The sequence below is a fragment of the Typopeltis vanoorti genome, chromosome 1, assembly GCF_054136105.1.
Source record: "Typopeltis vanoorti isolate ZY-2024b chromosome 1, IOZ_Tvanoo_1.0, whole genome shotgun sequence".
In the NCBI taxonomy this organism is placed as follows: domain Eukaryota; kingdom Metazoa; phylum Arthropoda; class Arachnida; order Uropygi; family Thelyphonidae; genus Typopeltis; species Typopeltis vanoorti.
In genome coordinates, this window is record NC_143549.1 from 107,504,120 (window position 1) to 107,529,652 (window position 25,533).

General features: G+C 36.2%; 1 protein-coding gene across 1 annotated transcript in view; it reads right to left on the reverse strand.

The window, feature by feature from the left end:
* Positions 1 to 13,025, reverse strand: part of LOC150110297 (uncharacterized) — a 270,355-nt gene extending 257,330 nt beyond the window's left edge. The window contains exon 1 of the mRNA XM_090395533.1: positions 12,954 to 13,025. Within this exon, the coding sequence (XP_090251659.1) occupies positions 12,954 to 13,025 (72 nt within the window). The remainder of the gene's footprint in view (positions 1 to 12,953) is intronic.
* Between the last annotated feature and the right edge of the window lie 12,508 nt (positions 13,026 to 25,533).

Below are 25,533 nucleotides of genomic sequence, written 5' to 3' on the forward strand. Positions count from 1 at the left end.
AAAAATTAAACTCATATGTATAATTTCTTCACTACCCTCAAAGAAAGTTGGGTAAGAATATTGTTAGAAAGCATGTGAAGACTACATTTTTTTCATGGCAATGCAATCAGAAAATTGGAATATATTTCTAGAGAGAGAGAGAGAGAGAGAGAGAGAGTGAGACAAAGAACATTATGTTACTAAATGAGTTTATGTAGAGATAAGTATTATATGAGAAAAACAAATATTATATAGTCCAGCTGTATTTTATTCAAATTCAAGGAAATATGAAAATCTGCCACCAAACAATACGATAATGGCAGAATGGAGATCTACTCAAGATTCATAACAGATTTCCTTGTAGGCACCACCTTGGGGCACATGCCAAGGACAAGTTTAAAAAAAAAATGTGTGCTGCACTTGTTATCACTTATCCTTTTGTTTGTATATAAAGTGTGTGTGATAAAGTCACACTACACTCATGTGAATAGATGTGATGCTATTTGCAAGGAGTTTTTTTTACCCCCCCCCCCCTTCAGTTAATAATTTTGACTGAAGCAAACGATATAAAAGGTGAAGAATATGGAATGTGACAGGATATGAACTAGTTACCGGAAAAAGCAAAAAAAAAAAAAAAAGAAGGGGGGGGGATAAAGTCTGTAAGTCTGCTGCCAAGGTATGATATTCTTACTAAACAGCTTAAGGAAATTAGCACAACACACAGTAAATGAGCTCATTTACTGTGTATTGTGCTTGCATGCACGTGTCTTGTTTTTAAGTTCCTGTGAAAATGGCAATGTGACGTCGACGAAATATTGGAAGTGTATTAAAATTTATTTTAATGTATATTCTATTGTACGTTGTAATTTCCTTAAGCTATTTAGTAAGAATGTATAACCAACATCTAAGCCTTTCCATGAGAAAGGTATGATATTGTCATTATTGAGGAGACCTCCATGGAGTCACAAGACATTCTGGGAGGACCATCCTAGGCACCACAAATTCTATCATACCACTTTTTAAACTCATTCACTGTTTGTGCTCTAACTACATTATCAGGCAATGTATTCCAAGTCCAATCACCCTCCATGCAAAAAAGCCCCTCTTACTCACCACTTCCATTCATAACCTTCAGCGATGGCCTCTTGTCCTCATCCCTTCCCTTTGTTCTACTATACAAAATACAGCGTCAACCCTGTAACTACCTTTCAATAATTTAAATGTCTCAATCATATCATCTCTCCTATCTACCAAACTTTGCAATCCACATGCCTTCAGCCTATCCTCATACTAACATTATAGCCCTGATATCATTTCCAAGGTTAATTTATCCCCTTCAAATCCTGGTGACCAAATCTAAGCACAATAATCCAAATGTGGTCTGATCAGGGATTTATACAATGGAATAATCACTCTTCTATCTCCACTGGTCAGTGTCCTTCTCAGCATTGAATCCCAACGCAATCCACATGCCTTCAGCCTATCCTCATACTAACATTATAGCCCTGATATCATTTCCAAGGTTAATTTATCCCCTTCAAATCCTGGTGACCAAATCTAAGCACAATAATCCAAATGTGGTCTGATCAGGGATTTATACAATGAAATAACCACTCTTCTATCTCCACTGGTCAGTGTCCTCACTCACCATCTTTGCAATATGTCCATTAAACTATTCACTATCAATCACTACCTCAAGATCCTCTGCCTCCTCTAGTACAGGTCTGCCAACAGAGTATGCAGCTTCCCATTAATGGATCCCAACGTCAAGACACCTTACATTTAGTCGAATTAAACTTGCCCTCCTCCCCCATTTCTCTGCCTACCCACCCAGTTTATTCAAATCCTCCTGAAGGGCTACCACATCTGCACTATTATTAATAACCCTGCCCAACTTCACACCATCAGCAAACAACTGAATATCTCCCCCCCCCCCCAGCAACTGATTGACAATGTCATTGATAATTGATACACAGGTTAAATAACACATGTCCCAATACTGAGCCCTGTGGAACCATATTTTTAACCTTCTGCTTCCTTGATACCACTCTCTCTCTCTCTCTCTCTCTCACACACACACACACACACAAACTCTCTGATGTCTATCAAAGACCCAATTCACTAACCTGACATCTAAACTTAAATGCTATAACTTAAATATCAGCTTATCATGTGGCACTGGTCCCCTAAGAAATGCTTTTGTAAAATCCAAAAAATTGGCAGTATATGCATTTCCCTAATCAACCACTCATGTCACTTTAAGATAAAAGGCAATCAGATTACTAAAACAAGAGCACCCCTTAACAAATTCATGCTGACCCTCAAAGATAAAATTACTCTCATCAGCACAATGCTGTATATGATTTCTCAATAATTTCTCTAAAATCTTAACAATTATAGAAGAAATACAAACTGGTCTATAGCTTGACACTTCTATTCTACCACCACCTTTATGCAGTGGCACTATTTTACTCCCTTCCAATCCTTGGGTACCTTTCCCATATCTATACTCTCAACAAAAAGCCAAGTCAGCAGAACTGTCAACTGTTTAGCACATTCTCTCAAAACACACAGGGAAATCCCAACCAGTCCCATTGCTTTATTGACATCCAGAGTACTTAGTATTTGAAACATATTCTCCTCATGCACTTCTAAACCTTGAACCCCCCCCCATCCCTCTAGTAACAAAACTTACATTTTCAGGATGAAATACCTGAATAAATATCCAAGTCTTCTTTATTAATCATTCTACTCCCATTTTTGTCTAAATCAACTGTTTAGCACATTCTCTCAAAACACACAGGGAAATCCCAACCAGTCCCATTGCTTTATTGACATCCAGAGTACTTAGTATTTGAAACATATTCTCCTCATGCACTTCTAAACCTTGAACCCCCCCCCATCCCTCTAGTAACAAAACTTACATTTTCAGGATGAAATACCTGAATAAATATCCAAGTCTTCTTTATTAATCATTCTACTCCCATTTTTGTCTAAATTATTATTCTTCCATAATCATTTTAATAAATTTAGTTTAATCCTTTATCCAAGTGTGAGCAAACAAAGTTTGCACCTGAAAGTATCTTCAGGACTGGGGTAAGGTGGTACAACACTGGGCAACTCGTTGCGAAGGTGGAGCAAGCTAACATCACTCCTATCTCAGTATCTCCCATAATGCAAAACACATCTCTCTCCTTGCGAATATGTATAATGTTATGCATTAAGGGAAGGGCCACTACTCAGACTAGTTTCGACCTTTATTGAGGTCTCTTCAGTGGGAGCCAGGCCCAAGTGGAGATACCAGGCAGAAGAGAAGCATTAGCATGAGCTTGCTCCACCTTTGCAACGAGTTGCCCAGTGTTGTACCACCTTACCCCCAGTCCTGAAGATACTTTCAGGGCAAACTTTGTTTGCTCACACTTGGATAAAGGATTAAACTAAATTTATTATAGTCTAACCAAGTGAAAAATAAACTTTCAACTTCCATAATCATTTCTCCTCCTACTGGCCACATACTAAAAGTATTCCTTTGTATTTTCCTTGGATCTCAAAGCCAATCCTTCCTGACCAAGCTAGTCACTTTCTAGTCTGAGTCTTATGTTGTTCATGCATGATGACTGCAAATGAGTCAATGCATAAGTTGAGTAGGAGGAATGGTGTGCAGGTTTTAGATGTTTAGAATGAATTTGATGAATGGAAAGATTAGTATATGATTCATGGATCGGATTGATCTAAGTTAGGAGTTTAGAGAAAGTGCTATTCAATGAGAATTGAAATGCACATTCAGGAAAATGAAGGCTATTGAAGATGGGATGGTGTGAGTATGCAAATGAATGTGAGAATGAGAAAGATTAAAGAATGCTGAATACAGTTCTCAGGTTTCAGAACTGAATGTTATACTTATTAAAAGATGGAAATGTACCTCCTGTGAGCTGAAAGGGACTGTAAACATATATTATTATTGTTGTTATTATTATTGTGTGACACCTCCCACGAGTCCAAGGACTCATTGCAGGAGGGCATTCTACTTTACTTTGCTAAATGCATTTCACCCTCTCCACTACTACTTAATTCTTCTACTATGACACTCCTATCATCATCACCAACAACAGTACTTTTTGTCCACAAATTGCATGTGTTCTGAAAGCCGATTTGTCTGTACACGAGATGAAAAACACAAGTTTCAGGGAGAAAAACACCCTGCTACCTCCGAATGAGATCAGCTAACTCACCTTCAACTGAAAAAGTCCATATAAGGATTCGCCCCTGTCACGACAAGAATCAAACTCAGGTCTTTTCCAATTAAAGGACACAATGTCCCGCGGTTCTTCCAATTGTGCTGTGGAGGCACAATATATACTAGTGACAAAAGAAAAAAGGAACTTCTCACATAGGTCAGCTTGAATTGACAAAATAATAGGTGCTGGTGAGACTTGGTTAACTGAGGAAGATATTGTTACAAGAATAAAATGTATACAATTTTTGTGGATGAAAGAGAAAACAAGATGGAGGGAGTCGATACTGTTGATGCTAGCAGAATTACAACCAAGTACAAATTCAACAGGAAAACAATACATCTGAAGCTACCTTGTGTGTGTGTGTAAAAAAAAAAAAAAAATATATATATATATATATATATATATATATATATATATATATATATATATATATATATATATATATATATATATATATATATATATATATATATATATATATATATATATGCTTGCAAATATGGTAAATTTTAGGTAAGAAGGGGTATATGTGACATAAGAAATGGCAAAGGAAGGATGCCAGTATACATGGGAAGTAGTCCAGCGATATTTATGGAAAGCAGTACTAGACTGCAACCCAAGGGACAGGAAAATAAATCTAGTTGCAGTTCAATAGAAGAGTAGGATCTTTAAGCAAGAGATGTAAAAAAAAATAAATAAATAAATATTATAAAAGATATATAAAGAGAAAAGTGATCAGTAGTCATATAAGCAATGCAAAGCATAAGTAAGAAGAGTAAATATCATGGTTAAGAAGGCAAAATCAGATTATGAGTGGAAATTAGCTGAGCAAGCCAAAGTAAAACCACAGAGCTCTTTCACCAAATAATAAGTAAAAGAAATGATTAAGGAAAAATAACTTTAATGAAGGGTGATGTTAGAGAGGTGACAGAAGCAGAAGAAAGTTATATTGCTGAATAATCAAAAGTGTATGTGTTCTCTATTGGCCAGATGGCTCACTCTTTCCTCCTCCACCTCAACATCTAGCATCCCAGAATCCAGTTCATTACAAAAAAAGAAAATAATTAAAGCCTGCCTTTTCTAGATACTCTAATTATACACCTGCCCAATGACAACCTTTCTTTCATAGTACAGAAACTCCACCTGCAAAATTTATGTATGTAGATACATAAATTTTCTTTAGGTTTAAAATAGTCTAATTTTTTCCACTTACTGTAGTGTATTTTTTTTTGTGTGTTATTACCCTTTTAATAGTGTATTCCTAAAGATGTCTCTGTGCAACATCGAAATATCGGAATAATTAAACTGGATGTTTAATTATTCCGATATGGTGAAATCAAAACAATATGGTGAAATCAAAGTCAATATGGTGAAATCAAAACAATTATCAACAGAGCTCCAACTACTCAGGCTTCTACTCAGGCTTTCCTTACAGCTGACAAGTGCCATTGTATGGTGACTCAATTATTAAAGGTGTGCTGGATGAGAGGATGCACAAGGTACATTTTCCAGGTGGTAAAATGAGTAGAGCGATTGAGGCATTGGATATGAGAAGGAAGCGAGCAAAAGAGTTGATAGTTTTAATAGGTATGAATGACTTAACTGAATGAGAACAAAGAGCACGTCAGAATGGATATCAAGAGGTTGCTTAGACAGATAAAAGAGAACAGTGATAGGAAAGATAGTAAGCGTGTTGCCTAGGTATGACAGTGGTGAGGAGGATTATGAATATGTTAGCTGAAATGTGTGAGGAGAAAGGAGTACAGTTTGTTAATGTGTAGAATGAGTTTGAAGTATGAAGTAAACTATATAAGAGTGATGGACTGCATTTGAGTGGTTTTGATGTGAGTCGCTTGGAGAGACTGCTGCTGGAAGGAAGAGAAGTGAGTACAGAGAATGAATCTGATCAAGTGGGAAGCAATGTGGTAGAGCAGGAGAGTAAGACAGAGAGATTGAATAAGTGGTTATGAATGAGGAAGTGAGTGGCATGAGTACAGAAAATGAGAGAATGGGTGTGCAAGAGGAACAGGGAAATGGGGAGGCTCAGGGTGGACAGGGGAACACAGCATGAGAAAGGTGGATGCTCCAAGAGGATGTGAATGCATGTGTAGACAGGAAGGAACTTGGGATCAAGAGGAAACAGTTGGACTTGAAGAGGGTTCTAAAATGAATAAGTAGAAAGGGAAATGGCTCCAGTTGAGCATAGAAAATCACATTGAATGAGTGGTATCAGTGGAACTAGCTGTAGATCCAGGAATGAGCTGTTGTGTTTGTATACAAATGGTAGAAGTGTAAGAAACAAGGCAGATGAAATGGTTGCATTAATCGAGTCTGTTCACCCAAAAATTGATTGTTGGAATAAGTGAGACATGGTTGGATGAGGACGACATCCCAACAGGAATAGAGATGGAAAGGTATGATGTGTTTCATGAGGATAAAAAAGGAGGGGGAGTGCTACTGATGATAGAGAAAGAGTTATGTCCATACAAATTACAGATGCAAGAGGGAAATGGTGCCAGTGGTTTTGAGGCAGTATGGTGTGAGATAGAGGTGAATAGAATGAAATACTTGGTTAGATGTTGTTATAGACCTGGTAATACGGATGGTAGTGACTATGAAATGTATAATCAAATTAGCCAAGCAAATAAAAAAAGGGTGATCATTATGAGCGATTTTAATTATGGCATATAGACTGGAAAGATGAGATAACAACTGGAAGTAAAGAAAATGAGTTTCTTGAGTTTTTTGAGGGGCAACTACCTCAGACAGTATGTAACAGAGGGCACACGAGGACTGAGGGTCTTGGATTTGATCATCTTATCAGAGGATGTAATTACAAATTAGGTGTCCAATCACCCACCAATTGGTGAGAGTGACCATGAGGTGAATACCTGCGTGGTTCCAATGTGAGGACCTCTGTGAGAAAAGGGTATATGTGGAACTACATGGGGGAAGGGGTGATTATGAAGAGCTCAGGAGACAGCTTGCAGGTGTAGCATGGAATGAGGAGTTAGCTGGAAAAGAGATCAATGCAGCTTGGGGGGATTTTCAAGAACTATCTAGTAGAAGCAATGTGCAAATGTATTCCAAGGGTCAGAAGGTTAAATAAGGTAAGGTAGGTAAGGTAGATAAGGTAAGGTAGGTGTGAATTGGATGAATAGAGAGCTTAAGCATGCTATAGAGAGAAAAAGGGCATTATAGAGGCAGCATAAGAGAAGTAGTGATAACCAATTCCATGAGGATTACAAAGACCAGGCAAGGCAGGTGACTTGATTGGTAAGGGTAGCAAAAGTGAGGTATGAACAGCAGTTAGCTAATGAAACCAAAAAGAATCCTAAGGAGTTCTTTCGATATGTAGCCAGCAAAAAAAAAAAAAAGAATGATTATGAAAGGATGACACTGATTGGAGAAAATGGTATAAAGATATAAAGACAGCTGTTGTGGAAGATGTAGTGGAGATACTTAATGAGCAGTTCATAAAGGTCTTTCAATCTTGTGAATGTGACTTCATGGAGAGACTGAGAGTAGTTGATGATGGGGAAGAGAGACTGACTGTAAGCGAGCAAGAGGTGTATGGGGAGTTGAGCAAACTAGATGTTAATAAGGCGCTGTGGGACTTGATAATATATCACCATGTATTCTGAAGGAATGTGCCAGGGAGATGACACCTACCTTGACATATTTTTTTAATATGAATCTTGCATTGGGTCAAGTTCCTAAGGAGTGGAAGGAGGGCAAGATTGTGCCGCTTCATAAGGGAGGTGATAGAACTCAAGCATCAAATTATAGGCCTATCTGTATGTCAGGTGTTGTGGTTTAAGTTGTTGGAGAAGCTCGTGAGAACTAGGATCCAGAATTGGGTTGACAACAACGGTATTATCTTTGATGGACAGCATGGATTTGCTAAAGGGAGGTCATGTTTAAGTAATCTACTTACTTATTACAATAAAGTGACTGCTTCTTTGTACAGAGGAGAGGGATACACAGTAATATACTTAGATTTTGCAAAGGCTTTTCATTGATTACTGCATGATAAGTTGACAGTCAAAATAGAGTGGATGGGGTTAGATATTAGATTAGTGCAATGGATTGGAGACTGGCTATCTGATAGGTATCAGCAAGTTGTGTATGGGGAAACAATATCCAGGAAGAGGAAAGTCACTAGCAGTGTGCCTCAGGGGTCTGTTTTAGGTCAATTACTGTTTAACTTGTATATTAATGATATTGGCAAAGATTTGGATGAAGATATTCAGTTGTTTGCAGATGATGCAAAGTTGTTATGAACCATGAAGAGTAGAGAAGATGTTGTGGCCTTACAAAAAGACTTGAATAAATTAAGCAATTGGGCATGGGAATGGGGATGCAAGTTCAATGTTGCAAAATGTAAGGTTTTAAAATTTGGGAAACAAAGATGGGATGCAGAATTTATGCTTGGTGAGGATATACCGTCGGAGGTGGGGGAAATAAGAGATCTTGGGATGCTAGTAAATATAAGGATTTGAAATTAAGGGGACACATTGCCAAAATCGCAAAGACAACACAAAGACTTCTGGGAATGATGCAGAGGACACTGACTTGTAGAAGTAGGGAGATTCCTGTTCCATTGTATAAGGCTCTGATTAGGCCACACATGGACTATTGTGCCCAGGTTTGGTCACCTGGTTTTCAGAAGAGATGTTGGAAAGGGTCCAGAGGTGAATGACTAAGGTAGTTTCTGACCTCTGGAAATGTCGAATATGAGGAAAGATTGAGAAGATGCAATTTACAGAGTCTGGTGGATAGGAAGGGGGGGGGGATGATATGATAGAGACCTACAAGTTGGTAAGGGGTTGTTATAGGATCAATGTTGGAGAGGTTCTACAGAAAACAGTGGGAGATCAGGGAGAACCAGAGTCATCCCTGGAAACTGTATAAAGAGGATGTGAGAAGCAGATTTGTCATGCAGAGTTGTGAATGATTGGAATGCCTTGCCTAAGACTGTAGGGTGTCTGCAGAGAATTTGAGTGTGTTTAAAGCATGGTATGATGTGCTGTGTGTATGATAAAAGGACCTGTTAGATGAGTCTTTGAGTCCATGGGGTCTTGAGTAATAATAATAATAATAATAAAGATCCACTTCCTTCACTCTCCCCTTTATTTGCTTCATCACAGCAAATACAAGCTTGAAAGCCTCTTTTTAGAATCAGCAGCAGATTTAAAAAACAAGCCTAATCTAAATAACTATGGTTGTGTTCAACTTCCCAAAATTGGGGAAACTTCAATTCTTAGACCTTCTGCCCTACAGTTAAGGCTAGCCAACAGCATCTATTAATCTAGGGCATCCCTCATAGGACCTCAGGCTTAAAATAATCTAATTTCTTCCATTTATTGTTTTTGTGTGTATTACACTTTTAACAGTATATTCCTAAAGATGTCTCTGTGACAAACAAAATATAGAATGATTAAACTGGTGGTTTAATTATTTCTCTGTGTTGTATTCATTCCATTAAAAGTAATTATGAGAGTACTGAAAAATCACTTTGCGAGTATGTATCATTCAGGTTGAGATTATGCAGTACCTGAAGTGACATGATTTGATATGAGAATATAGGTAAATGAACTGTTTAGAATACTAAAAAATCTCAATGTGAAAAGACATTCAAGAGATAGACTTTAGACCTTATTATGTAAGTTAGAACAAATGGGGATGTACATGAAGCTGGTGACATTGATAAGATGATGGCTGATGGACATAGATTAGAGAGTAGTACATAGCACATAACAGAGTTGTATTAAAGAGAGGGCAGATCAGTGGTATGCTACAAGGCGCTGTACTTAGAGAGAGACTGCAGGCTGTGTATTATACTAATGGGACTGCACTTCAGTACTAAGGCTAGAGATTTGAAGTGATGGTGGACAGGGAGTAGAAGTTCAGAGGACAGATGATATGAAAGTAAAGAGAGGATTTGGAGAAGATTCAGAGATGAGCGACCAAAATGATGACTGGTCTGCAAGGTTAGCTGATAGGCAGAAAAGAGATGTGACAAACATATAAGTTATTAAAATGGTTTTACAGAATAAATGTTATAAGAAATTTTTCAATATATGAATGAACAAGAGAAAGAAGGGTCACCTCTAAAGGTTCTGTAAGAGTGTAGTTAGCAAGAGTGTTAAAACCAGATTTTTTGTTTGGAGAGTATTGAAATGAATAGAATGGGTTTACCAAAGATGGTTGTGATTGCTATTTCAGTAAACGAGTTTAAGGAGAATATGATAAGCCAACATTGCGCCCTTCAATTGGAATAAGCTTAAGTTCAATTCTCGTCGTGACGGGAGGAATCTTTATGTGGACTTTTTCAATCAAAGGTGAGTTAGCCAATCTCATACGGAGGTAGCAGGGTTTTTTTCTCCCGGAAACTCGGGTTTTTCATCCCGCATACAGACAAATCGGCCATCGTTCAGAACACACGCAATTTACAGACAAAAAATACTAGTTGTGGTGGTGGTGGGCGGTAGATGGCGTTGATGGAGATAATTAGTAGTAGAGGTGTAAAGAGGTAGTAGAGATAGGTGGAGACAGTTGTATAGTGGGTGTCCTCCCGCAATAAGTCTTCGGACTCCTTGGAGGTGTCACGAATAATAATAAATCATTTTGAGAGCCCAATGTTAATAGTAATAATAAATTACCTTCTTCATCAGTTACCTCTAATTCTATCCATACTTTTTCTGATGATACACTATACATTCCTACTCATATGATAAACATTGCAGTGCTCCAACATCCCAAGATTCAAGATCTTATAAGCAGTAATAGCATTCTTCAATGGGCTGATAGCAACCTAGTCACCTTCACCAAAACACAATCTTGTCTTTGCACACAGACACACACACACATGAATCTCAGTTCATACCTCCCCACTCCCCTTACCACTGATGATGCCAAGACTGCCAGGTAAGATTCGATCTCTCTCTCTTCTTGGAATGCCATTCACATCTAAAATTTCCTGACACAAATTTATTGCATCACATCTGTAACTTCAACCTCCAAAAAAAAAAAAAAGTTTCAGTATATTTATTGACTAACTGGAATTACATAGATTGCTTACCAAAAATTTTGCACTTGCCTCAACTGGGTAGTGCTGAATAACCTGACAAAACAAAATATATAAATGATCAAAACAAAGTTCCAAAAGTCCCCTATTTCTCCAGCAGTCTGTCTGAAGCAAAAAAGGGAGAAGCTAAAAATGCTCACAATTCAGTTAATGTTTATGAGTAAGTTCTCCTCTATTTCAATTGCGATTTAATTGATTTCAAAGTTTAATGCTATAGCTGTATTAAATTAAATTAAACATGCTAAGAAATTATATTCTTGTTTAATTATCCAAATAAAGCAATAAACAAGAATACAATTTCTTAGCATCTTTAATTTAATTTATAACCAAATTATAGCTGAATCAAATTAAATTAAACGTGCTAAGAAATTATATTCTTGTTTAATCATTTATCCAAGTAAAGCAATAAACAAAAATATAATTTCTTGGCATCTTTAATTTAATTTATAACCAAGTAGAAAAATTTTCAACGGGTATAGCTGTAATCTTATCTTGCGGGTATAGCTGTAATCTTATCTTGCGAGGAAAAAAGCTACCACAACAATATTAAAATTCTTCCATCCAATTTATTATTATTATTGTTATATAAAAACCATGCTTCAATATATATATATATATAGAGAGAGAGAGAGAGAGAGGATGTGTGTGTGTATGTGTAATACACTTGAAAGCATTGGAGATGGTGAAAAGAAAAAAAAAACGGATAGGTTGATGATTATTATTATTATTAGGTGATACCTCCAAGGTCTCATTGATGTTAAAGGTCTCCCTGAATAAATAATTGTGTGTGTGTGTGTGTGTGTGTGTGTGTGCACATACATATGCACACACAACCTTCTACACCTGGAACCTGATCTTTTGTGTTTTGTTTGGGAACCATTTGTTGGAAGCTGCACTGCATGAAAAAAATTCCCAATCAGCAAGAATATTCTAACTGAATACATTAATAACTAAAAAATATGCGTCCAAAAAAAAAAAAAGAAAGAAAGAAAAAATCTTAACTGCCTCTTCTGCTGCATTACTATATATATTAATTTATGAATTCAGCAATGCACAGTCCAATCTACATATCACTAATATTCGATATTAGAGACATGACGGTATCCGTGCTGAATAGATAATTAATTCCCTTTGGAAATTAAAAAAAAAAAGGTTTCATATCAAGCAATGAGTTATCTTCATACAGTTACAGAACAACTGCAATGATCTGCTCTGATTTATTACGGACTGATACCGACTCGAACAACGTTCAATAAAGGAACATCAGGAGCAACAAAACATGGATCCAAATAAATTCAAAATTAGTCTGCTCTCCCCCTTCTTTTCTTTTCTTTCTTTCTTTTTTTTTTTGTGCGTATGTCTGTCTGTCTTTCTGAAAGTAAAGCTTTTTTGCAGTGTAAATAAAATTTTTGAAAAAGGACCAAAGGACTGGTTTTAAGCATATATGCTAAACGGCTTTACCAAGTGTCCTTTTTAACATACAGTATTTGTACAGTACATACAAAAAAAAAAAAAAAAAAACCGCTAATGGAGAAAATACACAAACGATAAGCATTGTATAAATGTTGCTTCTACTTTTCTTCACAACCATTTTAATATATGATTAATATATAACTTGCTTACACTACGTAAACAATAACTCTTACCTTTAATTCTGTAATGATCAATTGAAATAAACCACCTAAGGCACTGCATTCCTTCTCTGAATTTGTCTCCATCTTGATATTAATTTATCACCATCAAAACACTGATTGTGCAATTAATTTTATCCTACTTGCAGATCCATAGCCTCGCGAGTTAACGCGTTGAATGTACTGAATGTGCAATGACATTGTTACCAAAAGTAAAAACTCAATTTGTTGTAAACAATTTTATTTTAAATATAATATATGAAGAGTACACTTTTCTGTTGTCTTAAAGCAAAATGATCCCAATTATGTTTAAGACGGCACTGAATACTTTAATCAAATATAACAATCCATTCATTGTATTCCAAATTTCCTAGTAAAGTTTGGGGACACATTTATGAAATGCCCCAAAAGGTTGCTATAAACACAAATATCTCAAATGATAATTGCCAGCAGCAATGTCAACTTTCCAATAAGAGTCCAACTGCCATAGGAGATTCATATTCTTGCTATCTTGTGTCTGAGAAATTAACATTTCAGGTAATTTTTGAAAAATAAAATTAAAAACAATCCGTACACTATATAACGATGTATAACAACGTCCTTTCAATAAATATAAGCCTTCAATAAATATATACTAATGATGATAGAAATTGTCTTAAGTAAAAGTTATCATCATATGCACTTATAAAAGGGGATATCCCTTTTCTTTTAGGTTTGTTATACTAGCAAATGCTATCATGTAACATACTGACTGTCATAAGTTACATCATAACAACATCTAATATACCAAATGATGATGATCAGCTCGCAACACTTGCCAGGAAGTCGTACACCATCCATTCCAATACTCGGAGCAGCTCCGTAAACCTGGAAATGTTTCCCGGCAGTCGTAGCGCAACGCAACGCTGATTACATGCAAAACCCTAGGTTGTGAACATCTGCTGTTTCAATTTTATGTTGCTATACTGAGACAGTAGTGCTAGAACATGGTAGATAAAAGAAACACTTAAAATCTTCGAATATAGTATATTTAATCATCTTACGCAGAATTTAAGGAAGCAGTCCCTTAGTTTGAATGACAATTAGACTGTAGATTTCTAGTAAGGAAAGAAAAAAATGAATAGAAATAATCTCATGTACCAAATTAAAGTTAATGATACTGATTTTTTTTTTTATTTAGTGAAAGATTGCTTATGAAGTATTGCGATAATATTTACTAAAATAAAAAGCTAAAAGGCTTCATTTCGGCTATGCAAAATTATATGAAATATAATATATGATATAAATAAATATATATATATTATTATTTATATAAAATTGCAATAATATTTTGATTATGGAAAACAACCACTAAAAGTATATCCGTTAAATATGTTAAAGAGGATTTGTTTTTTACACTTACTCTTGCGTGACTATAAGAAACACATTTTGTTGTAACTACAAATAATAATAATAATAATAATAATAATAATAATAATAATGTTTATATGGTTAGCGCAATCCAATGGACAACTGAAGCGATCGAATAATGGGTCGAGGAAGATTGTTATTGTTCACTGACTGAAAAACGCTGTGATTTAATGTTGTGGGAACATTCAGACAATTCTGCATCACTTGTGTTTCCAGCATAGGCTTTAATCCAAAAGGGCGAATTGACAGTGTCTTTCCAAAACTTTTCAACTGAAAGTGAATTACCAGTCTCATACGGAGACTTTAATAATATTTAATTATATCTTAGAAATGAAATCAAACCAATTGTGAATTAGGGAAATGCATGTGTGTGTGTGTGTGTGTGTGTGTGTGTGTGTGTGTGTGTGTGTGTGTGTGTGTGTGTGTGTGTGTGTGTGTGTGTGTGTGTGTGTGTGTGTGTGTGTGTGTGTGTGGAAAGTATTTTATCTTGGGTATAATAAATGTTCAAGATACCAAGCTATTTAAACCTGGTTTTACTCCATTTCCCAAGTAAGCAAACAGACAAACAAGTCAAGTTTGCGCCTGCAAGTGTTGCAAGTCTAGCTGACCCTGCAGGGTCACTAGACTTGCAACACTTGCACAAAACTTGACTTGTTTGTCTGTTTGCTTACTTGGGAAATGGAGTAAAACCAGATTTAAAATAGCTTGGTATCTTGAACATATATATATATATATATATATATATATATATATATATATATATATATATATATATATATATATATATATATATATATATATGTTCAAGATATATATATATATATATATATATATATATATATATATAAGATTTGAAAAGGCATTTGACAGATTGTTACGTGCTTACTTGATATTCGGATTGAATCAGACTGAATAAAAAGGGGGAAGGGGCAATAAAATAATAAAAGTTATACAGAAATCCTGTCTGATGACTTGAATAAACTGACATTGTGAACAACGAAAGGATAAAGTTCAATGTGACAAAATGTAAAGTTGTGTGTTTTGGTCTTAAAAGATTCCAAGTTGTGTGTTATGTTGACAGAGTTGCAATGCTAGAAACCTATGGGGATTTATGAGGATGATGGTTGACAGGAAAAAGAAGTTCAGAGGACATATTCCACACGTGGGTGCACTGTAAGAACAACTCACTTGGATGATGAAAAATACGCTGATGAGTAAAAGAAAGAAGTTATTATCATTCTTTATATTATACACTTATACCTGGACTGTTTGCTGAAATTTGATCACCTGGATTTCTTAAAAATATTACTCTCTAGGACTGAGTGGAAAATAAAAAGTACGCTCGTACTTTCGAAAAACCAAGCAGGATTCCGTAAAAAATAGGAGTACAGTAGATCATTTATTTACAATACATCTCATTAGAGAAAAATATATTGAACATAATAAAATACAATTCCAAAATTTTATGCTTATGCACAGGGCCAGCGGAAGTGGGCCTGCAATGCAGGGCCCGCTTTCGCTGGTTTCGAAGTGTTAGTATCAAGTTTTATCATATATATATATATATATATATATATATAGGGAGTAGGCGAGGCTTAGTCCTGTCTAACTTTTTTTTTTGGAGACTGAGTGAGCAGTTCAATCTCCAATGGTACCCTATCAAAGATAGCTGGCCCAAGGCTATCACTAATTAAGCGGCACGCAGTGAAGAGAGACGGCTCAACAGTGCCGCCATCTCGTGGTCCCTAACCCTACATATATACAATAAGTACATAGCATGCTTATTTTAGTTAACAATTTTCATTTACAACATGATAATATATGTAATAAAACAATACAATATACAATAACATATATTCAATAAGTACATGGCATACTTATTTCAGTTAACAATTTTTATTTACAACATGATAACATGCCCAATATCTATTTGCACCTAGAGTCCTGTGCAATCTTTTGGGCAGTTATTTTGCTATTTTTACCTTATCTGAAAATTATAAGAAATATACTTCCTCTTATGCAAATAGATATATTCCTTACTATACAATATTTCTACACTTATATATACATATTTACATTATGTGTTTAGTTTTCTATTCCATTATTTTCCTTTCAGAGTGAATTGTATTGGCTTGTTTTCATGTTTTTTCTTTATGGTGGGTGTTTTATTTCCATTATTTGTATGTTTTCTTCATATTCTTTAGATATAAGGCCTATCTTCCGCCATTGGTGTTTTGTTATCTTTTTTCTGTTTATTGTGTCTGTTATGATTTCATTTAGTTGTTTGTTGAGTTTTTCCATTATATCTGGGCCTGTATCTCTCCATAAATTCTGTCACATCTGTATGTCCAAATGGAGTACATTGTTGTTATAATTATAATTGCTTCGGTTATTGTTATGTTTCCGTCATTTAGCCAGAATAGTGTGTGTTCTGTGACCGGTTCTTTGTGTTCTATGAATTTCTGAACAGTGTTCCATATTGGAAAGGTATGGGGGCAGTATAACATTATGTGATATAGTGTTTCTGGTTCAGGACAGAAGTAGCATTTGGCTGGGGCTTTGAGTGGAATACGTTTGTATGCACACCATAATCTGGTGGGTAGGCAAGCGTGGTGAACCTTGTAATAAAATGTTTTTAATTTAGGGAATATAGGTAATCTGAATGCCTTTTTGAGTACATTGGATAATTTAATTTTACCTTTTTCAAACTCTCGTTGTTGTGGTGGTGGTATAACTGCTCGCGTGAGAGTGATATGTGCAATTTTTGGTTTCATTTTGAGGAAATCTTTTACATCCACTGAGCTAAACAGGCTCTGTCAAGTTTCATTCTTTCTTTAAATTTTTGTAAACGAATTAAGTAATGATAATTAGGTAAGTCAATATAATTGCTACAAATTTACAGTTAGAAAAAGTTACACATTTACAAAGTTACAGTTACAAATTTACAAAAAATTCTTGTAAATTCTTGCCACATAATTATGACAAAAATAAAAATAAATAAATAAATTGCCATTTGTTTGGGGGGGGCGCTCATTTGAGCTATGAAGGCGGGCGATGTCCAGCCTAGCGTCGGCCCTGCATATGCAGAAGGCCTTTGATACAGTATGGCATGAGGCATTGTGGAGATTACGGAACCAATATGGAATAGATAATAAAATAGTACGTCTAATTAAAATTCTTTATCGTTCCTCAGAAATGTTAATAGAAATCAATAGCAACTACAGCAAGCCTTTCAAAATGGAAAGAGGTGTGCATCACGGTTGCATATTTTCGCCAATGCTTTTTAACCTTTAACTGGAATATATAATGAACTTAGCCTGCTAAACAGTGGTATTGAAATTACAGTTGGTGCCAAAAAAAAAAAATCAATAAACTCAGATTCGCCGATGATATTGACCTAATAGCAAAGAATGAGCATAGGTCACAAGAATTAGCAGACAGAGTTTCTAAGACAGACAGTGATTATGGATTAAAGATCAGCATTCACAAATCAAAAAGGATGTCTTCGGGCAACCCCATGAAATATCAGTTAATGATGAAAAATTGGAAGAAGTAGAAAGATTCACCTACTTGGAAAGCTTACAACATAGAGATGTCTGGTCTAAACGTGACATTAAAGTAAGCATTGCTAAAGCAATTGTTGCCCTTCAGAGATTAAAGTCACTTTGGAAGGACAATAAAATATAACTAGTTACAAGACGCTACCTCATCGATATCCTAGTTAACTGTCTTACTATACGAATGTGAGAGTTGGACTTTGCTATAGGAAGATGAGAAAAGATTATTGGCTTTCGAGATGAAGTGCTATAGAAAACTTTTGAAGATTCCACATACGGCACGCACATAGCAAATGACAAGATTAAAAGAAAAATCTGCTCCATTGTTAAAATACACACAAAACAAATCACTAAAATACGTCGAAAACAGCTCCTGTGGCTGGGCCACATAGCTAGATTAGATAGCGTACTTAAATTATCACTAGAGGACTTGACTTCTGGTAAAAGACATCAAGGACAACCTAGAATCACCCGGATAGATAATATGAGTAAGTGGACTAATTCTTTGTCCTCTATTTTTTTAATAAGACAGAAACATCTGAAGGGAGAGAGAGAGAGAGAGAATGTTAGGACTGTCAACTTTATAATGCCCCAACGGTCTGCATTGACTATGGGTGAAGAAGAATGATTTCTTCAGGAAAAAGTGGAGATGATTCAGAAGTAGATGACCAAAACGGGTCAGGCATGTGAAGTGCTTTGTATGAGGATGGATTGATTTGTGCATTACACAATGTGGGCTGATAGATGGAGGAGAAGTGATATTAAAGAAATGTAAAAGCTGACAAGGAGAGTCTATAAATTTGAGCCAGTGAAATGTCTCATTACATAAGAAGGAGGGGTGCGGGGAGGTCGCCACTGGACTCTGAGTAAAGTGTGATTAGCAAGAATGTGAGAAGTAGATATTTTGCTTGGATGGTACACGCGAGTGGAATGGACTGCCAGAGGTAGGCTTGAGTGATTTGCCAGTGAAAGAGCACATTGCGAGATATCGCAAATATTACATGAATAATGATCAGTCAAAAACTCTTACAGTATTTTTTTTTACTCCTCCTGCTTAACAATAAATAAATAAATAAATCTGCAAACAGGGAATTAGATTTGATTGGAGTTATGAACGAGACGACCAAAACCACGACATATGCATATTATGTCTCACAATTGCACGTGTTCTCTGGTTGGCTTGCCTCTGTTTTGAGTAAAAAATCCAAGTTTCAGAATTGATCTAGAGTTGCTGTCTCTAGATAAAATGATTCTTAATGAAGTAATCATTAGATGATCTTCGTTTGATCCGTGTGGTGTAATAAATCATCATCAGCTAACGCTTTTTTATTACCGTATATACAGGGAGTAGGCGAGGCCGTTTTTAACCCTATCTAACCTTTTGGAGACTGAGTGGGCAGTTCAATCTCCACTGGTACCCAATCAGAGATAGCTGGCTCAAGGCTATCACTAATTAAGTGGCACGCAGTGAAGATAGTCGGCTCTATAAGTGCCGCCATCTCGTGGTCCCTAACCCTAACACTCGTATTTAATGTCTGAAATAATGTGGGTTCTACGGTCGATTTTCTTGAGTTTACAGGATGAAAAACTCGCTTGCCCGCGCCAGAGATCGACTAACTCGGGAACCGGTCGAAAAAAGGCTTAGAAAAATTTCTTCTTGTCGCCGATTAGACTCGAAACTAAGTACATACTTCGAATGTGCAAACACATTCACTAAGTTACACAGGCTCTTGTAATGATATGCATAGTTTGTAAGAATGATAATCAATCATGTTATGGATAAAACAACATCATCAGTAATGATGCTAAAGTGACAATTCAAAATTATTTTAGCAGATTGACTGCATGGGCAGAAGAAAATAACAGTGCCAAATATAAATAAATACACAGCTTTAAGTATAAAAAAATCAGCTAATGCCTTTTATTCCTTTATAGGGAGTACACGAGGCTGTTTTAGCCCTCTCCAACTTTTGGAGACGAAGTGGGCAGTTCAATCTAAATCGAGCCAATCATAGTTAGCTATCAATAGACTATCACTAATTATAAGCGGCAACCGATCAAGAGACTGTCAAACCAGTGCTGCCATCTAGTTGTCTGTAGTAGCGTTTTACAGGATATGTTATTTTCTGAAAAAGTGTGGTTACGCAGTCGATTTTCTTGAGTTTACAGGCCAAAAACCTGGTTTTCAGGGAGAAAAATTCTTGCCAGAGATTGACTCACTTGGTATCCGGTTGAAAAGAGGCTTAGAAAAAGTTCCTGTAGTCGGCGACTAGAGTTCAACTTAAGTCTATCTTCAGGCGACCTAGCACAGCGGATGCAAAGGTCACTTCTGCTGAACTACACAGGCCTCAGCTTTAAGTAACATAAATATAATGTAAGGCTGTTATTATACCACCTGCAATGTACTGCAGGAGGTAGAGGATTAAGTTTGCTAATTTGAACTATGGCCAAAATAACTAAGGCTATAAAAAGAGTGTATTATACTTGTTAACTGGATGATAATGCAAGTGCTTCTGTAGCCTTGTAGGAATGACGGTTACTTCTGTAGTGAACTGCAGGAAGAAGGACTGTTCTAAATTAAGTTCTAGTCGTTGACTAGAGGATTGTTTCAGAGTTAGTCAAACTTTGCTACAAGCAAGTAATGTTTTTCTTCCTGAAACTCATAGTTTGAATCCTGCAACTCAATAAAAATTGACCATAGAAGTTGAGTGTTTGAATATCTGGTGTCATCGAATGCTGCATTCTAATTTTTAATTGGAGCATCACTAATAATAAATGTTATGGTATCTCATTCTGTTTGATCAGCAGAGCTGGAAAGGAAATGCAGTTTGAGTTGTGAACAGTGAAATCTACAAAGATAACACCTACTATTTTGGAAATTAGACATAATAAAGTCGAGATTAACAGATAAATATTCCAAGTAGTCATGGTGATTATAAGAATGCAGAGAACAATAAAATTAGCAAATGAATGCAACACAGTATAGCAAGGTAATTTTGAGCCAGGGTAAATCAAGTTTGGTATTCTGTAACATTTAAAAAATATATAAGTATAAGCTAATGCCTTCTCTTCCCTTATACGGAGTAGGCGAGGCCTCTAAACTCTATCTGTAACATTTAGATAAGAATAATTCAATAACTTTCTCCATGACGGAAAGAATTACGTATGGTGGTAGTTTGCATATCCGATACGAACAGTAGTTGATGAGGCTGTGTGGACCTGCTAGAATAGCATCTTAAAATTAAATACCAGTATTGGCATACTTACAGGCATCTAAACCTTTACATAATAGTTTGTGTTTGAATTAAAGCCAGAAATGTTAATAAGACGGGTATGAAAGTGTTTTTGTAGAAGTTTAATGCTTTTTGATTCGTTCGAGTCCACCTTAACCCGAAAATATTATTTTGAACTTAGGGGACATGATATTTTAATGCATTTCCCTTGCCAAAGTGCCCGTCAGTAAACAATTTTAGATTTATGATGTTTTTCTAATTAACTTTAGAATTGATCAATAAAACTGATCGATTCTAAAGTTAATTAAAAAAATCCCGTTTGAGTTTGGAGATGAAGTCTCCAAGGAAGATAACTTCTTTCTGGGTTAAATGCATTTTTTCCAGCCTGGTTGGCAAAGTGGTTAACGTATTCACTCTCCAGTCAAAAGGATGCTGGTTCGAATCCCGCCGTGGGCATGGATGTTTGTGATTGTCTGTGAGAATACTAATAGTGGTGGTGGGCAGTAGATGGCGTTGGTGTAAATGATGATGATGTAGTTGCAGTTCATTGTAGTTGGTGGATTGAGTGATGGAGACGGAGAACTGTGGAACGAGTGCCCTCCCTTGATGTGTCTTTGGACTCCTTGGAGGTGTCACGTAATAATAATTTAGACAGAGATAAGAGAGTAAATGAATGCAGCAGAACAGGATAGGTAAATTATAAGTCACAGAAGATCAACTGAATGGGGATTAAACGTTTAGCATTCGCTCGTATGGAATTGCAAAATGGGAAAATGCACAACTACTATCATTTTGTGAATAGAAATCATGCAATGATTAGTCTGGGGTTTTTTCTTGAAATTATGACAACAGCTAAGACTATAAAGCTAATATACATTATGTTCCTCAATTACATGTGTTCTCCTGGTCTGTTGGGCCAGATTAAAATCCTTTTCTGAGAGAAAAATTCTGTTATCTCTCTAAGAAATCAGATAGCTCACCTTCACTTGAGAGGTCCTTTAAATGTTCGCTTTATAGACAGAATTAGAACTAGGTCTTTTCAGCCAAAAGATACCGTTGTTACTAACTGAGAGTTGAAGCAGAGTTGTGACATCCAGCTGATGTTCTGTTAGGAATGTCATGCCGGGTTTTATGGCTCTAAGAGGCTGTGCATATTCATTTTTGTTTATGTTGAGACCACAAATGTTGTTGACGTGGATTGGAAAAAATTTTCTATGGATGTTTATTATTTTTATATTTTTAGTGTCATTTTTGTGGGAAGTTATGACACACGGTTATGCTGTGTGTCATAATCGTGTGTCATAACCTGCATTATTTCTGATGCCCTTCGTGGTCGACGATGGAGAAAAGTTAATTAAAAGTGAGAGCATGAAGTGAATTAGACGTGAGCATATCTCCTGCTGAGAATGAGAGAGAGGGAGCACATAGGTCTCCTGGCCATTGTATGGCTTTGATGGTTCCCTCGCATACACCGTGCTCGCATACGTATATGAACATGTATGACCTAGCAGAGCAGGTGGCTACAGGAATATTCACTGACTAATCAGAAAGCATGCAGATATGCTACTGTCAGATTCAGTCCTCGGGACTATGTGGAAGATGTTATGGTTCCACACAGCACGTTTGGTATTCTCTTGACTGTACCGTATGTAAAAAAAAAGAGGGTGAGAGAGACAGAAATCAGAAACCCTCCTCTGGAGACCAAATGAAACAGCAGCAGCAGCAGCAACTTCAGTCTTTCACTAAGTAAAGTCGTGTAATTCGCGAGGCGATGAAAGTCGTCTACCATCTGGGAATTTGATTTGGTAGGTTCTTCAAGTAAGTGAGGTATACGCAGGAAGCATACCCTTGTTATTCCCCCAGTTCTACCGATAGGAATAGGTTACACTATTGGAATGTGGGGTTTGCATAGGTGGAAGAAGCTATATCACAAGCCCACTAGTGGTGCATGTAATGGTAGAGATTGAGGATAGAATGATATATCAGTTTACACAAATAGAGCATGTTATTATAAATGAAATCTTTTCGATTCTTCTTCCATTTGGAAAGTGAAAGAGGAAGATGATGTGTTTATGTTATTGCAGATAGTTAGGCCCATGGCTCATTACTCAAGGAACAATGCGTATGCAACCATAGGACACATTTTTTAAGAAGTGTTTAAAAGGAGTAATGTTAGATATCATTTTCAAAGTTAGGAGCATAAATTAGAAAAGTGAAACTAATTAATAAAATACACGAAATAAGTGGAAAAAGGATGTTGCAGAGGGAATATAAGGTTTTGTTTAATTGTAATTATGGATAAAGCAAAAGCTCGAAAAGCAGTATATCACATCTCAATTTTGTGTTGTCAAGCCAGTTCCTCATTTATGAATGAAAAAAATCCAATTTTTCGAAGATAAAAATCCCAGCAAATACTGATGAGACAACTACTTCACCAGGTCTTTTCAACTGAACGACGAATTTCTTCTGTTTCTTGCAACTCAAAAGATTATCCATTCTGCAAAAGTTCGTGATTTCCTTAAATAATCTACTTCATCTCAAGATTTCCTTACCACACTTTTATTCACATCATTTACTGTCTCTACCGTTCTCCAAACTCCATTGACTTGACTTATGTTTTCGACTACCTTTCCCTGAAAGATGATATATATAGTCTAATTACTCTAACAGTGAGAATCTTTTCCTTGGTGAATTCAACGTCCACAAATCAGACTGGATTTCCTTCTGCAATTTCATAGATCCAGCTAATAAAGAAGCCAAACTCTTTGTTATCAGTAATAATTTGAAACAAAGGTCCCATTGATGCCAGCTCTCCATTTGACAAGTCTGACCATAACCTTGTACATATCTCCTTTTCTACAGATAATACTTCCCCAAGTCAGTCTCAGTCTCATATCCTGTGGCACTACACTAATGCCACTTGGGATGGCATTGGTGTAGTGCCACAGGGGGTTTCTATTCCTCGTTTGTATGGTATGATTATTGCGTCTACTCTTCTGATCTCCATATTTGCTCTGATCTATTAATAGAAATCATTCTCACTGGGATGGATACTTTTACTTCTCGCTCTACTTATAAGCATTAACCCTTATCCAAATCCTGGTTCACAATAATTGTCCCAAAGCAGTCTAAGCCAAAAATTCACTATATGTCAAATGGCCCAGACAAAGCTCATAACAGTTAGGAAAAAGTGTCAACAAATCCAAAGCAGATGAGGGCGAAATGCACTAAACTTGTCTCCTGTCCAAATGACAATCGAACATTCTGGTCCTTCGCCAAGGTTGTGGGAAACACCTTTTATCCCTTTCATGTTTCTTCTTCTCTATCCCATCTTAATAGTGCAATGGTAACATCTCTCAAAGATAAGGTAGACTTCTTGGCATCCGTTTTTTTTTTTTTTTTTTTTTGCAGATCTCTTCTTACTGTTCCAGAAATTCTCCATAGTATCATTCCTCTGAAATTTCACCAGAAGGACATCAGAAAATGACTCAGTTGCTTTGCTACCAACAAATTTATTCGCCTCGATTTTATTCTTCCAGTTGTATTTGTGTAGGCATACTAAAAGCATATGCTCTAGAACTCATACCCATTCTGTATCGTACTACTTGTATTAAACAACAGCTTGAAAAACTGCTTTTTTCAGTCTGTTCCAAAAATGGGGATGCAAAAGTCAGTCGCCATATCACATTATAGCTCCGATCTCATCAGTTTCAAAAATAATAGAAAAAAAATCATCAACAGCAACTGCTTCATTACCAGATTCACCATTTACTTAATAATTACTAATTATTGTCATTTTTTTCCACAGCAGATCTCCTTGCCAACCTCACCCGAAATTTTGCGTGTCGTGTGTCTTTGGATACAGGCTATGGAAAAGTTCGAAGAATCTAAAGTGGTAGCTCTTAATATTTCCAAGGCCTTCTATCGAGTCTCTCATTGTAGCCTTCTGACCAAGAGACCATCTTACAGTATTCCTCGTTTCCTTTGCAAGTTATCATTGTGGGTCATGGTGGATGGTTATCTTTCATCATATTTTTCAGTTAACGATACTGTATCTAAGGCTTCAGTTCTGTTACCTACACTTCCTATACATCAATGATCTCTCCATGACATGTAATCCTATCCATTGATTTGCCGATGAGAGAACTTTCAATTCCCCCCTTTCTTCATATTCAAATCCTTGAAGTGCTCAAATAACTCAAGCTGCGATATATTTAACCAATTCTTAAAACAACGATCTCCTTGCTATTTTCAAATGGGGCGTGGACGGCCTAATGATTTTAATACCACCAAAACCAACCCTGTCTCATTTCTATGAAGAAATCCACGACTCCTTTCTCACTTTACCAATATTCCTCTTGTCGACAAGGATCAGTTTTCTCTTCTTGGGTTATT